The sequence below is a fragment of the Phyllobates terribilis genome, unplaced genomic scaffold (assembly GCF_046119375.1).
Source record: "Phyllobates terribilis strain yellow unplaced genomic scaffold, ASM4611937v1 Scaffold_35__1_contigs__length_13245226, whole genome shotgun sequence".
Taxonomy (NCBI): domain Eukaryota; kingdom Metazoa; phylum Chordata; class Amphibia; order Anura; family Dendrobatidae; genus Phyllobates; species Phyllobates terribilis.
Genome location: NW_027362795.1, coordinates 12,672,646 through 12,691,254, shown reverse-complemented (window position 1 = coordinate 12,691,254; position 18,609 = coordinate 12,672,646). Strand labels below are relative to the sequence as shown.

Here is an 18,609-nt window from a genome sequence, read left to right as displayed (position 1 = left end):
CTACTGCTGCTAAATGAGATAGTTGTAGTGTGATAGTAGACTTGTTCCACTGTGGGCACTGTGAGTTAGGGGATATAATACATTGCATTGTAAATTGGACTTTCCTGCCATCTACTGGCCAATATGTGTATATGAAAGGTAAGTGATTATTCTCCTCACAATAAGCTGCCATAGACACGGCTGGGAGGAGTCTCTCAGCTCAGGGCTCGCACACTGACTGAGCACTGGTACAAATCAGTAGTGGGGGGTTCAAGCTGCCTAACGAAGATATAGGAGACAGACACTATTTCTCACAGAAGAGTTTCCATGCCAGTCCACGCTGGGGGACATTTTTCTCCACATAATCTCCTTCACAAAACACAAGCCTCTTCCAGTCAGGAGAGATACCGCTGTTCGTGTGCTCTCCTGCACGCTGGTTATCCTGTTTGCTTCTAGCCGGGACCAGATCCACGTGGCTGCCACACCATCGACTACCCCCTGCGAAAGGGAACGGTGGGCTAAAAACTGTGAGCACACCCAGACTTTAGTGTGTTTCCACGGAGAGCCAATCTGTGAAGGTCCCTCCATCAGTGTAATATTTCTTAGACTGCGCATAGCATTTCCTCTACTAGCAAGTCAAGAGAACTCTGCTCCAGCCGCCCTGAGAGGCCATAACCTCGCTTGTCTCATGTGGAGAGAACCATTACTTTCATATGCACAAAATACTGTAACCTTTGCCTTCAAGAGAGACTGTACCCCGTTACCTCCTTCAGTAAAATTGTTATATTTTACAAGTTCACCTGCGTGTCTGGATGCGTGTGATTGCACAAACATCACGGGCACTCCAAACTTGCACCCAGACACCACAACTACAGGAGTGCCCCCTGGGGGTCCTATACCATCCACAAGTGCCACCTCCCGCTTTTGACAATTGCTGTGGACACTAGGGAAGTGTTTAGGGGTCCATAAACCCACTTCAACTACTGTGACATCATTATCTGTTGCCTTTGAGACTACATTTCCCCTTATTATCTCCAGTAATTGTATTATTACGCAGGATTTTTATGATGTTACATCAGCTCATCATCTTCTCATTCAGGTCTCTACAATATCAGATTCTCTCAGTGAAGATCTTCTATATAAGAGAATTTTCCTGATTTACCCATCAAACATGGATATGGACAGAGACAAGATGGCTGAGAGGATATTACACCTCACCCTAGAGATCCTCTTCCGGCTTACTGGAGAGGTGAGAGATTCTGATGACGTCACATTACATTATTCTTATCTATGGGAATAACAGATGGACAGAACTGGAGAGGTGAGGACTCTGGAAATGTCTGGAGTGAGATTTATTAATGTGTCTCTCCATAACCAGGATTACACAGTAGTGAAGAAGACCTCTAGTGAGCGCTGTCAGGACCCTGTGTCTGAGGGATGGGGAAGACCCCTGAGCCCAATCACAGGACCTCCACCTCACCCCCTGATACATGAGGACATCAATGACCAGAAGATCCTAGAACTCACCTACAAGATGATTGAGCTGCTGACTGGAGAGGTGACACTGCTGGGAATGCTGGGACATTATACAGTAAAGCTATGAAGGGATTGGGGTGATGACGCCATCATTGTATGTGTCAGGTTCCTATAAGGTGTCAGGATGTCGCTGTCTATTTCTCCATGGAGGAGTGGAAGTATTTAGAAGGACACAAAGATCTGTACAAGGACGTCATGATGGAGGTTCCCCAGCCCCTCACATCACCAGGTAATAGACAGGACTAAATACACACGGCCTATGATTATCTGTATGTAAAACATGAATTCAGTCCCTGTATGTGTTTCCTCCAGATCTATCCAGTAAGAGGACAACACCAGAGAGATGTCCCCGTCCTCTTCTTCCGCAGGACTGTAAACAAGAGGATCCCAATGTTCCTCAGGATCATCAGGTAGATGGAGAGAAGGTATCATGAGATCTCCCCTATGATGTGTAGACGTCTGTGAAGGTCTTGTGTTCAGTATTGTTTTATCCACCAGTATTATATGTTTTATACTTGTGTAATGAGGACGGTGGAGATGGCAGGATTAGAGATGATCATAGATGGGACTTCTCCATCTGTCTGTGACTTTTACAATATTTGTTTCAGGGTGAAGATCTGACCCATATTAATACTACAGAGACATATGTGAGGGGTGATGAGCAGTGTAAAGAGGAGATTCCTACATATGACTACCCAGGTGAGTAGTAACCACTAAATGCAGAGAAGTCACAGATTCTTCTCAGTCACCGGCTGTGGCTGCTTTATCGGTGGTGTAGTCCGGCCGTATTACAGTCGTGTGATCACCATTTTGCCTCTAGACAACAACATTCTCCTCCACCAAAAACTATTCAAATAATTTTAGACATTGAAAGCCCTTTTCTATAGAACTTACAACCTCGACAATCCACCTCGCTGACCATTACCTGCCCAGATCTGTAAACTACAAAAAATAAAATAAATAAATAAAAAGATTATTATTATTAACTACAAAACCAAATGACAGCGTACGTAGAATGTGCTGACAAGTTAGAAAATCACTTAAAGAAAAATATGATGGTCCTGTTAGAGAAAGCGGAGGGTAATGATGCTGTTGGCTTCCTAGATCCCTAATATCTTATTGGATGAATCCACCCTCTCTCCTTTCTGTGCTGCTGAATGTGCTCATATGGTCCCTACAAGACCAGGTCCAGTCTTTCTGGACAAACTTCACTTTTATGATCTACAACATTAAATGTGCAGTGAGGCCAAGTGTGAATTTCTGTACAATAACAGCAGAGTTTCCCTTTATCCTGACTTTTCAATTTCTTTTAAAACTAATATTTCTTCTTGAAACTCCTCTGACAGAAAATATTTGCCCTTACCATAGTTTAGGTTGCCAAGAGCCACCGAGCCCCATACTCTAATTACCCCAGAGAAGTTTCACCACTAGTTACTCATTTTTTACTGATGAAGACTGTTGAGTTTGGTCATTTCAGTAGATGTGTTGTTGTCTATACTCAGTTTTTTCACTACAATAGTTAGTGCCCAAAATACTCCTGATTTAACCCCTTCCCACAGCCAGTTTTGTGTTCCTAATCAGGCCCCATTTTTTCAAATCTGATGTGTGTCACTTTATGCGGGGATAACTTTGGAATTCTTCACAAAGGATAATAGGAAACAAATGGATCTTACAAATTATTTTGCATCTTCTCTTTATTCCGACAATACCCTATATACGGTTGTACACCACTGTCTGGGCACAAAGCAGGTTAAGAAGGAAAGGAGCGACATTTAGCTGTTTGAATGCTGATCTTGGTGGATTAGTTTGCAGACACAAAGTATCGTGGTCACTTGGTAGCTCAAAAGATGGCCACCACGAACAGGTTTGGCACTATCTACTCTTGCTTTGCTCCTCATTCTTTAACCCCTCTACATGTATCTGGAGTTACACATAGACCCCCAGGCTTGGGCCATGGTGTTACCTGTTCTATGGTGTGAGATGCCAAGAAGAATAGTCAGGTAGTTGGGACAGAACCAGGAAGGCAGAGAAAATACAAAATCAGAAGACACAAGTAAACGGGCCGAGGTCACAACAGAAACAAATCCACAAGCCGGGAGCTGAGCACAGAGGACTGAACCAGAGGAGAACAAGGCTGTATCTGGCAGCTTCCGGCAATATGCTTCCAGCTTTAGTAGGGTGCGGTGCTTTCCAAATGGCTGAAGCAGGGAGCAGATTACTCCAGCTTGACAGCACACACACCCATACTGCCAGACTGGATGGTACTACTGATCCCAGCAACCCTAATCTTACTGGCTGGACAAGTCCTGCACCGCCCAGAACTTCTGGTTCTGACGTCTCCTCCATCACCAGCACCGCCTGCAGAATGAATAAGGCGGCTCCTGGTGACAGAAGCAGACATCGCAGGAGCAGGTCCCAGAGGAGATGGGACACACCATTTGCAGAAGCCCTAATATGACATAATAACAGAAAACCAGAGCAGTAATAATCTTTATTTTTTTTATATATATATATAGCGCCAACATATTCATCATCGCTGTCCCCATTGGGGCTCACAATCTAAATTCCCTATCAGTAGTATGTCTTTGAAGTGTGGGAGGAAACCAGAGAAACACGGGGAGAACATACAAACTCCTTGCAGATGTTGTCCTTGGTGGGATTTGAGCCCAGGACCCCAGCGCTGCAAGGCTGCAGTACGAACCACTGAGCTATCGTGCTGTCCTAAGCAGGGCAGCACGGTGAAATCCACATAAAGTGACTCCATTGCTCCATTGTGTAATTTTAATTCCCTCAGGGAATTAATCTAAAGGGGTAGTGACTATTTTGAGTCTACCGGCACTTTCCGGAAATTAGCACGCAGTGGATGTTAGAGAGTGAAAATTGCAATTATGCCATTTTATTGCCCAACACATAGTGCCCAGATTGTGCTCCAGGGGAGACACACACCGTAAATTAAGTGGGTTCTTCTCACTAAAGTAATGCCAAATGGATGCTAAATGTGCTTTGGCCACACTGCAAGGCTCAGAAGCAAGGGGGAGATTTGACTTTGGGAGATCGGATATAGCTGGATTGGGTTATGGAAGCCATGTTGCTTTTCAAGAGCCTTTATGGAAACCTCTGTTTTTTCCCTTCTTCCATGAGAGCACCACCTGAGAGAGGGTATCCGCCCACCAAGGGTACACGCGGGAGTGCAGTGGTATTATGCACCCCGTGGCTGAGCGCGCCAGCAAGTGGGACTTCCGGGGCTGCGCACATGCAGGGCACGTGTCAAGAGGTTCCGGCGCGCCCTGCTGATGTAGCGTGCCGGGACCAGGACTACACACGCGCAGGGCGCATGTCAGTTTCTGGCGCACCCTGCTGACGTTGCGCGCCGAAATGCTGGGCCATGGGGCTGCGCACACGCAGGGCACGTGTCAGGAAGTGACACGCCCTGCGGCAAGAGCCGCAGTCACCAGAGCAGCAGCAGCAGGGGCCACCAAAGCAGCCTCAGCAGCAACAGCAGCTCCATCAAGGCCACAGCAGTGGCAGTCGGACAAGCGGCAGCAAGACCAGCCGGAGGAGCAGGGCAGGTCGCGAGTCCACCACCTCCAGCCGGGAGCAATCATATGCATTGATCCAGCCTTAATCTCCGGTACCCTGAACGGCAGAGTAGTGAGTGATCTACGTGAAAGTTCACCATAGTAGATGGGTCCCTTTTTTTTCTATGTATTTTTTCTACTAGGAAACCCCCAAAAAGTGTAGTGCCAAGAGGAATAACAAGGAGTGTGCGCTGTGCGGGGTTCATTTTCCCAGCATTTATACTAAAAAGCTTAGCCCGAGTTGTATCCGAGAAAAATCACAGGAAACACCTAATTTTGCTATGGATTTAAAATCTTTAGTCCAGACGGAGGTTAGGGACTCCCTAAAGACGTTGGCTACACGTAAAAAGAGTAGGAAGCTGAGACGTCATACATCAGACTCAGAAGAATCTGTAGTATTCCAGGGCAAGGGGAAGTCTATTTCCTCTCCTACCTACTCGTCATCCTCATAATCATCATCTTCCTCAGTTAGCGATACAGGAGGTAGGCCGTGTTTTCCAGTGCAAAACACGGATAAGCTGATTAAAGCCATCAGAACAACTATGGGCATAGCCGATACCAAGACCTCTAGGACTGTTCAGAACATCATGTTTGGGGGTCTTGATCAGAAGAAGAGGCGCACATTCCCCGTCAATGAGAGGATCGTTCATCGACAGGGAATGGAAAAGACCTGATAGGAGAGGGCAGTTACCATCACCTTCAAAGAGCAGATACCCGTTTGAGGAAGAAGAGTCAACCAGGTGAGATAAAACCCCAAAAATTGACGTGACAGTATCAAAATTCTCTAAAAAAAAATCCACCCTGCCGTTTGAGGATTTAGGAGCTTTCAAAGATCCTCTTGATAAAAAAGCGGAAACCTTATTAAAACAAACCTGGGAGTGACCAGCGGGAGCATTGAAACTGGCAGTCGCAGCCACTTGCACAGCCAGGTAAATGATGGTCTGGTTGCAGCAGCTAGAAGACCAGATTAAAGGGGACATTCCAAGGGAAAAAATCCTGGCCTGTCTTCCGCTAATGCAGGGGGCGGCTGCCTTCCTCGCGGACGCGTCGGCAGATTTGGTAAGGCTGGCCGCCAGATCAGTGAATTTATCCAACGCAGCTCGCAGAGCTCTGTGGCTCAAGAGCTGGTCAGGTGATGTACAGTCTAAGATGAAACTGTGTTCAATCCCGTGTGAAGGGGAGTTTCTTTTTGGCTAAGCTCTGGATGACATACTGGATAAAGCCGCAGATAAGAAACACTGGTTTTCCAGTGTGTTGATGCCTCAGTACAAGACTTCCTTTCGTAAAAGGAAGTATAGCATAGGTACATTTTCCAGAGACCAGGGCAGATGGAAGGACAAGGAGTGGAGGCTTCATGTTCGGAGGCCCTTCCTCTGAGAACAGAAAAACCCCTAAGTGATGGGCCTCCGCAGGTAGGAGGCAGACTGTCCCACTTCTGCCTACCTGGGAAAAAATTACATCCAGTGCCTGGATATTAGGGATTATAAAGACAGGACTAAGACTGGAATTCAGATCCATTCCCCTGCAGACGTTCATGATTTCGTCTCCCAGGATGCCCAGAGAGCAAACAGCCCTGGAGCAAGAGGTATTAAACCTAATGGAAAATAAGGTTCTGAGAGAGACTAATAAGCGAGCAGGGGAAAGGATTCTATTCGCCCCTTTTTCTGATAAAGAAGCCGGATGGCTCCTTTAGGATCATAATCAACTTGAAGGGCCTAAACAACTTTCTAATCTACAGACCCTTCAAGATGGAATCTATAGTAGAGACCAAAAGTTTGGACACACCTTCTCATTTAAAGATTTTTCTGTATTTTCATGACTATGAAAATTGTACATTCACACTGAAGGCATCAAAACTATGTATTAACACATGTGGAATTATATACTTAACAAAAAAGTGTGAAATAACTGAAAATATGTCTTATATTCTAGGTTCTTCAAAGTAGCCACCTTTTGCTTTGATGACTGCTTTGCACACTCTTGGCATTCTCTTGATGAGCTTCAAGAGGTAGTCACCGGAAATGGTCTTCCAACAATCTTGAAGGAGTTCCCAGAGATGCTTAGCACTTGTTGGCCCTTTTGCCTTCACTCTGCGGTCCAGCTCACCCCAAACCATCTTGATTGGGTTCAGGTCTGGTGACTGTGGAGGCCAGGTCATCTGGCGTAGCACCCCATCACTCTCCCTCTTGGTCAAATAGCCCTTACACAGCCTGGAGGTGTGTTTGGGGTCATTGTCCTGTTGAAAAATAAATGATGGTCCAACTAAACGCAAACCGGATGGAATAGCATGCCACTGCAAGATGCTGTGGTAGCCATGCTGGTTCAGTATGCCTTCAATTTTGAATAATTCCCCAACAGTGTCACCAGCAAAGCACCCCCACACCATCACACCTCCTCCATGCTTCACGGTGGGAAACAGGCATGTAGAGTCCATCCGTTCACCTTTTCTGCGTCGCACAAAGACACGGTAGTTGGAACCAAAGATCTCAAATTTGGACTCATCAGACCAAAGCACAGATTTCCACTTGTCTAATGTCCATTCCTTGTGTTCTTTAGCCCAAACAAGTCTCTTCTGCTTGTTGCCTGTCCTTAGCAGTGGTTTCCTAGCAACTATTTTACCATGAAGGCCTGCTGCACAAAGTCTCCTCTTAACAGTTGTTGTAGAGATGTGTCTGCTGCTAGAACTCTGTGTGGCATTGACCTGGTCTCTAATCTGAGCTGCTGTTAACCTGCGATTTCTGAGGGTGGTGACTCGGATAAACTTATCCTCAGAAGCAGAGGTGGTCTTCCTTTCCTGGGGCGGTCCTCATGTGAGCCAGTTTATTTGTAGCGCTTGATGGTTTTTGCAACTGAACTTGGGGACACTTTCAAAGTTTTCCCATTTTTTCAGACTGACTGACCTTCATTTCTTAAAGTAATGATGGCCACTCGTTTTTCTCTACTTAGCTGCTTTTTTTCTTGTCATAATACAAATTCTAACAGTCTATTCAGTAGGACTATCAGCTGTGTATCCACCAGACTTCTGCACAGCACAACTGATGGTCCCAACCCCATTTATAAGGCAAGAAATCCCACTTATTAAACCTGACAGGGCACACCTGTGAAGTGAAAACCATTTCCGGTGACTACCACTTGAAGCTCATCAAGAGAATGCCAAGAGTGTGCAAAGCAGTCATCAAAGCAAAAGGTGGCTACTTGGAAGAACCTAGAATATAAGACATATTTTCAGTAGTTTCATACTTTTTTGTTAAGTATATAATTCCACATGTGTTAATTCATAGTTTTGATGCCTTCAGTGTGAATGTACAATTTTCATAGTCATGAAAATACAGAAAAATCTTTAAATGAGAAGGTGTGTCCAAACTTTTGGTCTGTACTGTATAATATCAGCCATAAAGATGTTGTTCCCGGGTTGTTATATGAGTGTCCTCGACCTGAAGGACGCCTATTACCACGTCCCAATCCATACAGGATACCAGCAGTATCTGAGAGTAGCTGTGTATATCCTCAATCATGTGAGGCAATTTCAGTTCACAGCTCTGTCCTTTGGCCTCTCCATGGCTCCAAGAATCTTTACGAAGATCATTCTGGAGGTAATGGCGCATTTGAGAGAACAAGATACTCTAGTTGTCCCTTACCTGGATGACTTCTTGGTAGTATGCAAATCAAGAGAGCATTGAAAACTCGCATTGACAAGAGTCAGAGCCAGCCTGATCAATCTTGAATGGATACTGAATCTAGAGAAGTCAAGCCTGGAGCCTTGGACGGTTCCGTCTTTTTTAGGGCTTATCTTGGACTCAGAGGGATAGACTTGTCTGCTACCGGAAGACAAGAAAAACAGAATTGCGTCCCTAGCCTCAGGAGTAGTCAGGAATCCATCCATGACCCTAAGGAAAGCAATGTCTCTTTTAGGTACAATGACATCATGTATCCCAGCAGTCCAGTGGGCTCAGATACACTCCCGATATCTGCAGCAAGATATACTAGCAGCGGAGAAACAACTCAGGGGACACTTGGACAGGAAGATGACACTTTCCAATACAGCCATCATCTCAATCGCATGGTGGCTGGATTGGGAGAACCTGTCACAGAGAGGTCTTTGGTCATATTAGGTCAGGGACATAATTACAGAGTACTCAAGCTGAGATGGCTGGGAGCACATCTGGGAGATCGTGTAATACAAGGAGTCTGGTCGGACAGCGAGAAAGCCTTCTCCTCAAAACATGAAGGAGCTGTCGGCGGTAAATAGTGCAGTGATGAAGTTCAATTCCCAACTACAGGGACAACACATCCGAATTATGTCAGACAACAGTCACCTATTTCAATCATCAGGGGGGCACGAGATCCCGACCTCTCCTGTTAGTGAAAGAGCAGATTCTACAGTTTGCAGAACAACATGAATTTATGCTCTCAGATCTGCATATAAGAGGCAAAGAAAACTAAAGATCAGATTTTTTCTGTCACCCATGACGGCACAACGAGAGAGGGGATCCGCCCTTCAAGGACAGGAAACCTTCAAGATAAAAAGGGCGGCTTTCTGCTGCGATCCAGCCTGTCATGTCAATGTAGCAGAGCTGAAGCCGTCCTGGGAACCATGGAAAGGTAAGGATGAGGTTGGTTTATTATTTTACTTTTATTGCAGAAGACATTGGCTTCAGCTGGAATGGGCGTGATGGTAAGTATGGTTTAATTTAGAACAATAAAGAATTGTGTCTTTATTTCAATTAAAGGACTTTATTCTGGGTGTTTGTGTTTTTTTTTTAACTTTGACTATGGGGTTAGTAATGGGGGTGTCTTATAGACGCCTCTCCATTACTTACCTGGGCTTGATGTCAGATGGCCTTATAAGCTGACATCAACCCCAACCTTATTACCCCACTGCCACCGCTACAGGGCAGTGGGAACAGCGAGGCTAAGTGCCAGAATTGGCGCATCCTATGGATGCGCCATTTCTGGGGTGGCTGACTGCTGGTGTTTCTAGCTTGGGAGGGGGCCAATATTCATGGCACCCTTCCTGGGCTATTAATATCAGCCCCCAGCTGTTTACCTAGCCTTTTATAGCTATTAAAATAGGGGGGACCCCACGTCATTTTTTTTTTTTGGGTCCCCCATTTTAATAGCTAGTACAGGCTAGGTATTCAGCTGGGGGCTGATATTAGTAGCCTGGGAAGCTCCGTGGGTATTACCCCCTTCCCAGGCTTCAAACATCTGCCCCAGCCGTCTGCTTAACCTCCGCTAGAGACTAAAATTACGGGGAACCCCACGTCAATTTTTTTTTTTTTAATAAATCCTTTATTTTAACACTAAATGACAAGTACAGTAACCAACACTGTCACTGTACTTATTATATATGTGACTGATATGTTTCTATCTATCTAATCTATGTGTGATGCTCTATTCTTTCTGTTCTAAATTGTCGGGTACCGGTGTATGCCGCTGCTGAATTGCCGGCTTTTCATGTTTCACTGTGAGCACTTTTCCCATCAATTTGGGCAATCACTGTAATGCCACAACCACCATGGCTGTGACATTACAGTGAGTGGCAGACAATCCCTGCATGATTGGTGCTCTAAATAGCGCCAAACATGCAGGATGGGGACCCCAGCTCCTGCTCGAGCATCTCGAGTACTGAGATGCTCGGGCGAGTACCAAGCAGTGGTGAGCATGCTCGCTCATCACTAATAACAGTGTTACTGTGAAAAAATCCAGTTACGCTTTTGGTGCACGAACAGTTATCGAACATAACCTCGAACAGCCGAATTTTTTGCAAATCGTTCGTGTTCGTCGAACGACTCGAACACCGCCCAAAACAGCTTGAATTTGAGATTGGCGAACAGTTCGAGTCTAACACCGCTCATCTCTACTTTTCGCAAACAAACGAAACAGAAAAACAAGGATCTTCTGCTCCTTAAATCCAACAGAAAGACCCTATGCAGTAGATGCATTACAAATACCCTGGAGCTTTGGCCTAGCCTATGCTTTCCCCCCCGTTAATGTTAATGCCAACGATTTTGAGGAAGATCCGGGAGGAACAGGCAAGGGTCATACTAATCTCCCCATTCTGGCCCAAGAGACCCTGGTTCACCTGGATAAAGAGGATGTCCCAGTCAGATCCATGGGTCCTTCCAGATGCTCCAGATCTCCTTAAGCAAGGCCCAGTCTTCCATCCTCAGAGGTCGGGCATTTGATGGCCTGGAGTTTGAAAGGTCGTTACTAATCCAGGAAGGGTTTTCTCCAGGTCTAGTCACTACTCTGCTCAAAAGCAGGAAGCCTGTGAGGACTAAGATCTATGGTAGGACATGGGCAAAGTTCCTATCTATTTTGGCGCACTCAGCTAAGGTTAAAATTCCTATTAAAGCTATTCTGGAATTTCTTCAAAGTGTCTTAGATATGGGGTTGGCTACCAGTACCCTTTAGGTGCAAGTATCAGCACTTGGAGCTTTATATAACTATAATTTGGCAGCAGATAGATGGGTTATCAGGTTTAAAAAGGCGTACGATAGATCCAGACCTATTGCTACCCCGAGAATGCCTCCCTGGGATCTAAACCTGGTCCTGGAAGCCCTGACTAAGTCTCCTTTTTGAGCCCTAAGGAAGCGTGAAAGAAAGAACTCTCACTCTGAAGACAGCGATACTGATAGCGCTAACATCAGCCCATAGAGTTAGTGACTTACAAGCTCTGTCAGTAAATCATCCTTTTACACAGGTCACTGTAGATGGAGTTGCGTTAAGACCAGACCTGGCCTATTTTCCGAAGGTGGCCTCCAAATTCCATAGAACACAGGAGATCATTCTCCCCTCATTGTATCCTAACCCAAAAGATTTAGAGGAACAGAGGCTTCATACTCTAGATGTTAGACTGGTTTTGGTTCAGTATTTGGAGGTAACAAGGCCTTGGAGGAGAAGTGATGCCTTATTTGTCTCCTTCCAGGGAGCTAGTAAGGGACTTAAAGTTACAAGGGGAACTATAGCTAGATGGATCAGGGACGCCGTTAGCTTAGCATATTCCCCTAGTAATGTGCCGGTTTCAGAGAACCTGAAGGGCCATTCCACAGAGCTGGTGCAGCCTCCTGGACTGAGAAGGCAGAAGTGTCCATTGATAACATATGTAAGGCAGCAACATGGTAATCTCCTTCTACCTTACCATTACCGGCTTGATCTTTCTTCATCTGCTGATCTATCCTTTGAGAGAAAGGTGTTGCAAGCGGTGATCCATTCCTAAGGTGTCTGTTCTATATAAATCTCAGGTGGTGCTGTCATAGGAGAAGGGGAAAAAAATCATAGTTACCTACCAGTAACGGGATTTTACAGAGCCCATGACAGCACCCTTGTATACCCCCCCCTTTTTTTTTTTTATCACTTATGGTGTTCTCTATATATGGGTGTATAGTCAGAAATGTTTTATTGGTGGTTGTTGTGTACTAGCATACTGTCTGGAGGTCCTCTAAAACAAAACTGATGCGGAGGAGAGGTACCGCCTTTTTTATTAAGCAGGTTTCCTGTCCTTGGTGGGCGGATACCATCTCTCAGATGGTGCTATCATGGGCTCTGTAAAATCCTGTTACCGGTAACTATGATTTTTTTCTATTTACAGACGATGGACCTGAGTGGGGCTTGTTGTTTGTGAGATGAGTAGAAGTTTTTATTGGTATTATTGTTGCCTACATAACTTGCTGGCTTTTTATTCCATATTTGGGAGGCAGAATGAATAAACAGTTGAAAACCACGCTCTACTGGTTCATCCTATGAGGTTTTCTATTAGATTGTGAAATGTCAGTGTCTTGGTGAATAATTAATTCAATATATTTACATAACTTGCCATTATTATAGACAGTTTAAGTACAGTAGAAATTTAAAAAAATATAAAATCCAAGGATATTTTATTGAAAAATAATAGATTTTTATCTTGGCAGATGACTGTACCTGGAGATCAGAGGGACGGCCGACATCTTCAATCTTTAAATCAGATCTTGAGATCCCACAGGATACAATTGAAGTGAATGCCATTACTCCAGATATACCATCATCCCTTCACAGCAAAGATATGTCACCTGATGCTTTGAAACAGGTCCTGTCTTCTGATTCATTACCGACTACTAAGGAAAATCATAGTCACAAATTAAGCATTAAAAAACAAACTGCTCCTAAAGAAAAGAAGACATTTTTAGAATATGGAAATAGTTTTCCTCTCAAAAAATTTCTTCCTAAACATCAAAAAATTCACACAGCCGAGAATAGATTTTCTTGTTCCAAGTGTGGGAAATATTTTAACAAGAAATCAGATCTTGTTAGACACCAGAGAACTCACACAGGGGAGAAGCCATTTTCATGTTCAGAATGTGGTAAACATTTTAAACAGAAATACAGTCTTGTTATACACCAGAGAACTCATACAGAGGAGAAGCCTTTTTTCTGTTCAGAATGTGGTAAACATTTTAAATGGAAATACAGTCTTGTTATACACCAGAGAACTCACACAGGGGAGAAGCCTTTTTCATGTTCAGAATGTGGTAAACGTTTTAAACGGAAATGCCATCTTGGTGAACACTACAGAACTCACACAGGGGTGAAGCCTTTTTCATGTCCAGAATGTGGGAAATATTTTAAACAGAAATCAGATCTTGTTAGACACCAGAGAACTCACACAGGGGAGAAGCCATTTTCATGTTCAGAATGTGGTAAACATTTTAAACAGAAATACAGTCTTGTTATACACCAGAGAACTCATACAGAGGAGAAGCCTTTTTTATGTTCAGAATGTGGTAAACATTTTAAACGGAAATACAGTCTTGTTATGCACCAGAGAACTCATACAGAGGAGAAGCCTTTTTTCTGTTCAGAATGTGGTAAACATTTTAAATGGAAATACAGTCTTGTTATACACCAGAGAACTCACACAGGGGAGAAGCCTTTTTCATGTTCAGAATGTGGTAAACGTTTTAAACGGAAATGCCATCTTGTTGAACACTACAGAACTCACACAGGGGAGAAGCCTTTTTCATGTTCAGAATGTGGGAAATATTTTAAACAGAAATGCCATCTTGTTGAACACTACAGAACTCACACAGGGGAGAAGCCTTTTTCATGTTCGGAATGTGGTAAACATTTTACACAGAAGTACAGTCTTGTTATACACCAGAGAACTCATACAGAGAAGAAGCCATTTTCATGTTCAGAATGTGGGAAATATTTTACACGGAAAGCAACTTTTAATAAACATCAGAGAAGTCACACAGGGGAGAAGCCTTTTTCAAAATTCAATTTTTATTGAAAGGTTAAATAATTTTCAATTACAAAAATACAAAAAAAAAAGAATAACCAGGACAATATCAGCATCAGTATATCATAGAATATAAGTATAAGGTCCAATAAAACATCAAGTTATAGGAAGAAAAAGGAAGGAAAGGAACATTTTACGCCAACAGTATTACAATTATGAAGTTACTAAAATCCAATGGAAACTATACATAGTGCAGCCAGGCCCGAACCAATGCAGAGCACAATCCGGACAGAGAAGAAACGCACCAGAGAAAAGGGTGGGTCACATTAGTGTGATGTAAGACGGTAGGCATCGGATTCCTGGAATTCAATCCAGTCTCTCCAAGACTCACAGTATCTATCACAATCAGTGGGGGATCGGGCAATCAAATGTTCCATCCTATTTAGAAGAGCTATGTCACAGAACCACTCCTCCAGAGTAGGTGGAGAAGTACTTTTCCAGTGACGAGGAATGATATTCTTAGCAGCCTGTATAAGGTAGCTTACTAAAGACCTTTTGTATTTGGTGAGACTAGTTGGGATCATAAAGAGCAAAAGAGATTTAGGAGAGTCGGGCAGAGAAGCATTTTTCATGTTCAAAATTTGGGAAATCTTTTAACCAGAAAGCGCATCTTGATAGCCACCAGAGAACCCACACAGGGAAGAATGCAGCAACTACACCCAATTGGTCTCTGTGCAGACAGGCCCTAGCTGCACAACTAAAAATAACACCTCAGACCTAACTCCCTAATAGGCAGTTGAGGAGTTTCTCTTACCTCCTGAGGAATCAGAGGGGAGGCAGCAATACACTGTCAACAAGGGGAAAGAAAAGTGTGAAGATATGGAAACCCTGAGTGAGAAACTAAGACACATTGATATAGGGCACAGAAGGCAAGCTAATGAGAACCAAAAATAAAAGGAATAAGTATAACTTCCCAGAAACCTAACCGTGGTAGAAAGAAAAGGTACTGGGAGGGAAAGTAAACAGACAAGGAGGATTGTTTCACCTTTGCGGTGAAACTTACAAAATTCATCCTCACCCACAATTATTTGAATTTGATAACATTTATCTACAGGAGACTGGTACAGCAATGGGAAGTAAAATGGCTCCACAGTACGCAAATCTTTTTGTGGCCAAGCTTTATAGTGACTTCTTGTCCTCATGTCCCATCAGGCCTCTTGCCTACTACCGTTACATTGACGATATTTTAATCATCTGGACAGAATCTCAGCAACAGCTTAAGACGTTCCATGAACACTGTAATCAATTTCATCTCACCATCAACTTAACACTCAACTACTCCTGTACTGAAATTAACACCTTGGTGGCCTCAGAAAGACCTTTTTGAACGAGGACTACCATACAAGAACAATTGTAAACCAGATTGCAAGAGCCACCAGAATATCAAGGAATCATCTCCTACATTTCAAAACTAAACAAGAAAGCAATCTGGAGTCTCTAGTAGTCGCCTACAATCCAAATCTGGAGATGCTAATGGGAGCTGCATGGAAATTACAACCATTATTACAAAAATATGCCGATTACAATCTATATTTCCAGACCCCCCACTTCTGTGATTTAGGCAGCCCCCAAATCTAAGAAGCATCATCATCAGAAACTCCCTGTCCTCTCCAACAGCTACAGGAACTTTTCCCTGCAGCCAGAAAAAATGTAAAACCTGTCTATTTATAATGACCACTGACAAGATAAAGATTCCCAACTCAAATCAGGAGACAACCACAAGATCCCAGGTACTTTCAGCTTCATCACATCTAATGTAGTGTAATTAATTATATGTACCAAATGTCCAGCTGGCGGTCTGTACATAGGGGAGACAGGGCAAAAACTTAGAACAAGGATGAATTCTCATCGCCACACAATAAAAGAAAAAAAATTAGATCTACCTGTGGCCAAACATTTTTTATCCCTGATCACAGCATCATGGACATGAAATTACTTGTATTAAAAGGTAACTTCAAATCTCAGAGAGACAGAAAAATGTGGAATTACAAACTTATGACAATCTTTGACACACTCACAGATCAGGAGTTAATGTGTCATATGGATTTATGTCAACTAAGGAACGTGCTCCTCAGACCGTTTTGGGCGTCACAATCATGGACCAGACCTCAATCACAGGACAATAAAACTTTCACACTCCTTATCAATGAACTGTTCCAATATTCATGGCCACAACTGCTTCTCCCTCTCCCATGCTAATAGTTCTGCTTCACGCCACTTGTCTTATCTATTGCATTATTCCTGTGCCCTGTTGTGTATAAATATATGACACTTCAGATTTTGTGTTATACTGTGTCTGAAAAGAGACCTGAGTAGTCTTGAAATTTTTCAGTTAGCCAAAGGTATCAACTACTGAAGACTCTCAAATTTTAATATTTTTCTCCAAACAGCAATTTTAAGATTTCTCCACAGGTGTTCAATGGGATTTAGATCCAAGCTCATTGGCGGTCACTTCACAACTCTCCAGCACTTTGTTTCCATCCATTTCTGGGTGCTTCTTGATGTATGTTTGGGGTCATTGCCATGCTGGCAACCCATGACCTAGAACGCAAACCCAGCTTTCTGAGACTAGGCACTACATTGCCACACAAAATCCTTTGGTAATCTTCAGATTTCATGATGACTTGCACACAGTGAAGGCACCCAATGCCAGAGGCAGTAAAACCACTCCAAAACATCTTTGAACCTCCACCATATTCCACTGTAGTTACTGTGATCTTTTCTTTGCTTGCTTCATTCTGTTTAAACAGTAGAACGATGTGCTTTTACCGAAAAGCTCTATATTGGTCTCTTCTGTCCACAAGACGCTTCCCCAGAAAGGGTTTTAGCTTACTCATGTACATTTTGGCAAACTGCAGTGTAGCTTTTGTATGCCTCTGTGTCAGCTGTGGGGTCCGCCTTATTCTCCTGCCATAGCGTTTCATTTAATTCAAATGTTGACGGCTGGTTCACGTTGGCACTGAAGCACCCTGAGCACGCAAGACAGCTTGAATTTCTTTGCAACTTTGGTGGGGCTACTTATTCACCATCTGGACTACCCTTTCGTCAGTTTTTCTTCCTTCCACATCCAGGGAGATTAGCTACAGTGACATGGGTTGTAAATGTATTGATTATGTTGTGCACCATGGACAAAGGAACATCCGGATCTCTGGAGATGGACTTGAAAAATATCAAGAATTTCAAGATTAGAACAATTTTGGTTCTCAAGTCCTCAAACAGTTCTCTTCTCTTTCTGTCCTCCATGCTTAGTATGGCACACGCTTGCACACAATGCAAAGATTGAATCAACTTCTCCCTTTTTATCTGGTTTCAGGTGTGATTTTCATGTTGCCCACACCTGTTACTTGCCACAATTGAGTATGAACGAGTTTCACATGCTTGAAACGAAGTTGTTTACCCACACCCCACAATTTTGAGAAAAGGTGCCAACAATTTTGACCGGTCCATTTTTTGTGGTTTTGTGTGAAATTATGTTCACTTTGCCTTTTTTTATCTGTTTTTTTTTTTGTGTTGTTCACATACACATAAAGGAAATAAACATGTATAACAAAATATGTGTAATTGCAATAATTTTCTGGGAGAATTACGTCATTTTCTGGAACAATTTCAAGGGAGCCAACACTTTGACCATGACTTGTTTTTGTTGCAGCATTTCATCCTCTACATGTTCAGCTATATTAGAAGGCTTGTAGCAAATTCCAATTAACAGCGTTACATTATTGGCATTTCCTTGTACATTTACCCATACTGACTCTACATTGTCGAAGCTCCCCTCCAATGTCGTCATTTAGCGCAGGTCTTAAGTTGGATTTAATGAAAATACCCACCCCTCTACCTTTTTATCTTTCCTAACCTTTTGAATGTAGTGTAATCCTCTGTTTATCACTCAGTCGTGACTTGCCAGCCAGGTTTCCGTAATGCCCACCACATTGTAATCTGTGGCTGACATTAAGAGTCTCTAATTCATTAATTTTGTTTGCAAGACCTCTTGCATTTTCCAGCAGACATTTAATACTATTAATACTATTAACTATTTATTACTCCTTCTTGCCTCCTTACTTTCCTTGAATGTCCCAGCCCCCTAAATCCTCATTGACCCCTACTGTCTCTCTCTCTGTCTACTCTATCCCCTTATTTTCACAAAAAACATCCCTCCCCCCAGATCCCAGTTTAAAAGCTCTTCCATCCATCTGACCATTTTTCACTGCAGCACATCTGCACCCCCCCCCCCAGTTG

General features: G+C 43.4%; 1 protein-coding gene across 1 annotated transcript in view; it reads left to right on the top strand.

The window, feature by feature from the left end:
• Positions 1-17,925, top strand: part of LOC141182658 (uncharacterized) — a 44,285-nt gene extending 26,360 nt beyond the window's left edge. The window contains exons 2-6 of the mRNA XM_073660819.1: positions 1,079-1,228; positions 1,621-1,744; positions 1,828-1,925; positions 2,124-2,214; positions 13,007-17,925. Coding sequence (XP_073516920.1) covers positions 1,151-1,228; positions 1,621-1,744; positions 1,828-1,925; positions 2,124-2,214; positions 13,007-14,364 — 1,749 coding nt within the window. The 5' untranslated portion in view covers positions 1,079-1,150 and the 3' untranslated portion in view covers positions 14,365-17,925. The remainder of the gene's footprint in view (positions 1-1,078; positions 1,229-1,620; positions 1,745-1,827; positions 1,926-2,123; positions 2,215-13,006) is intronic.
• Positions 17,926-18,609: the final 684 nt, after the last annotated feature.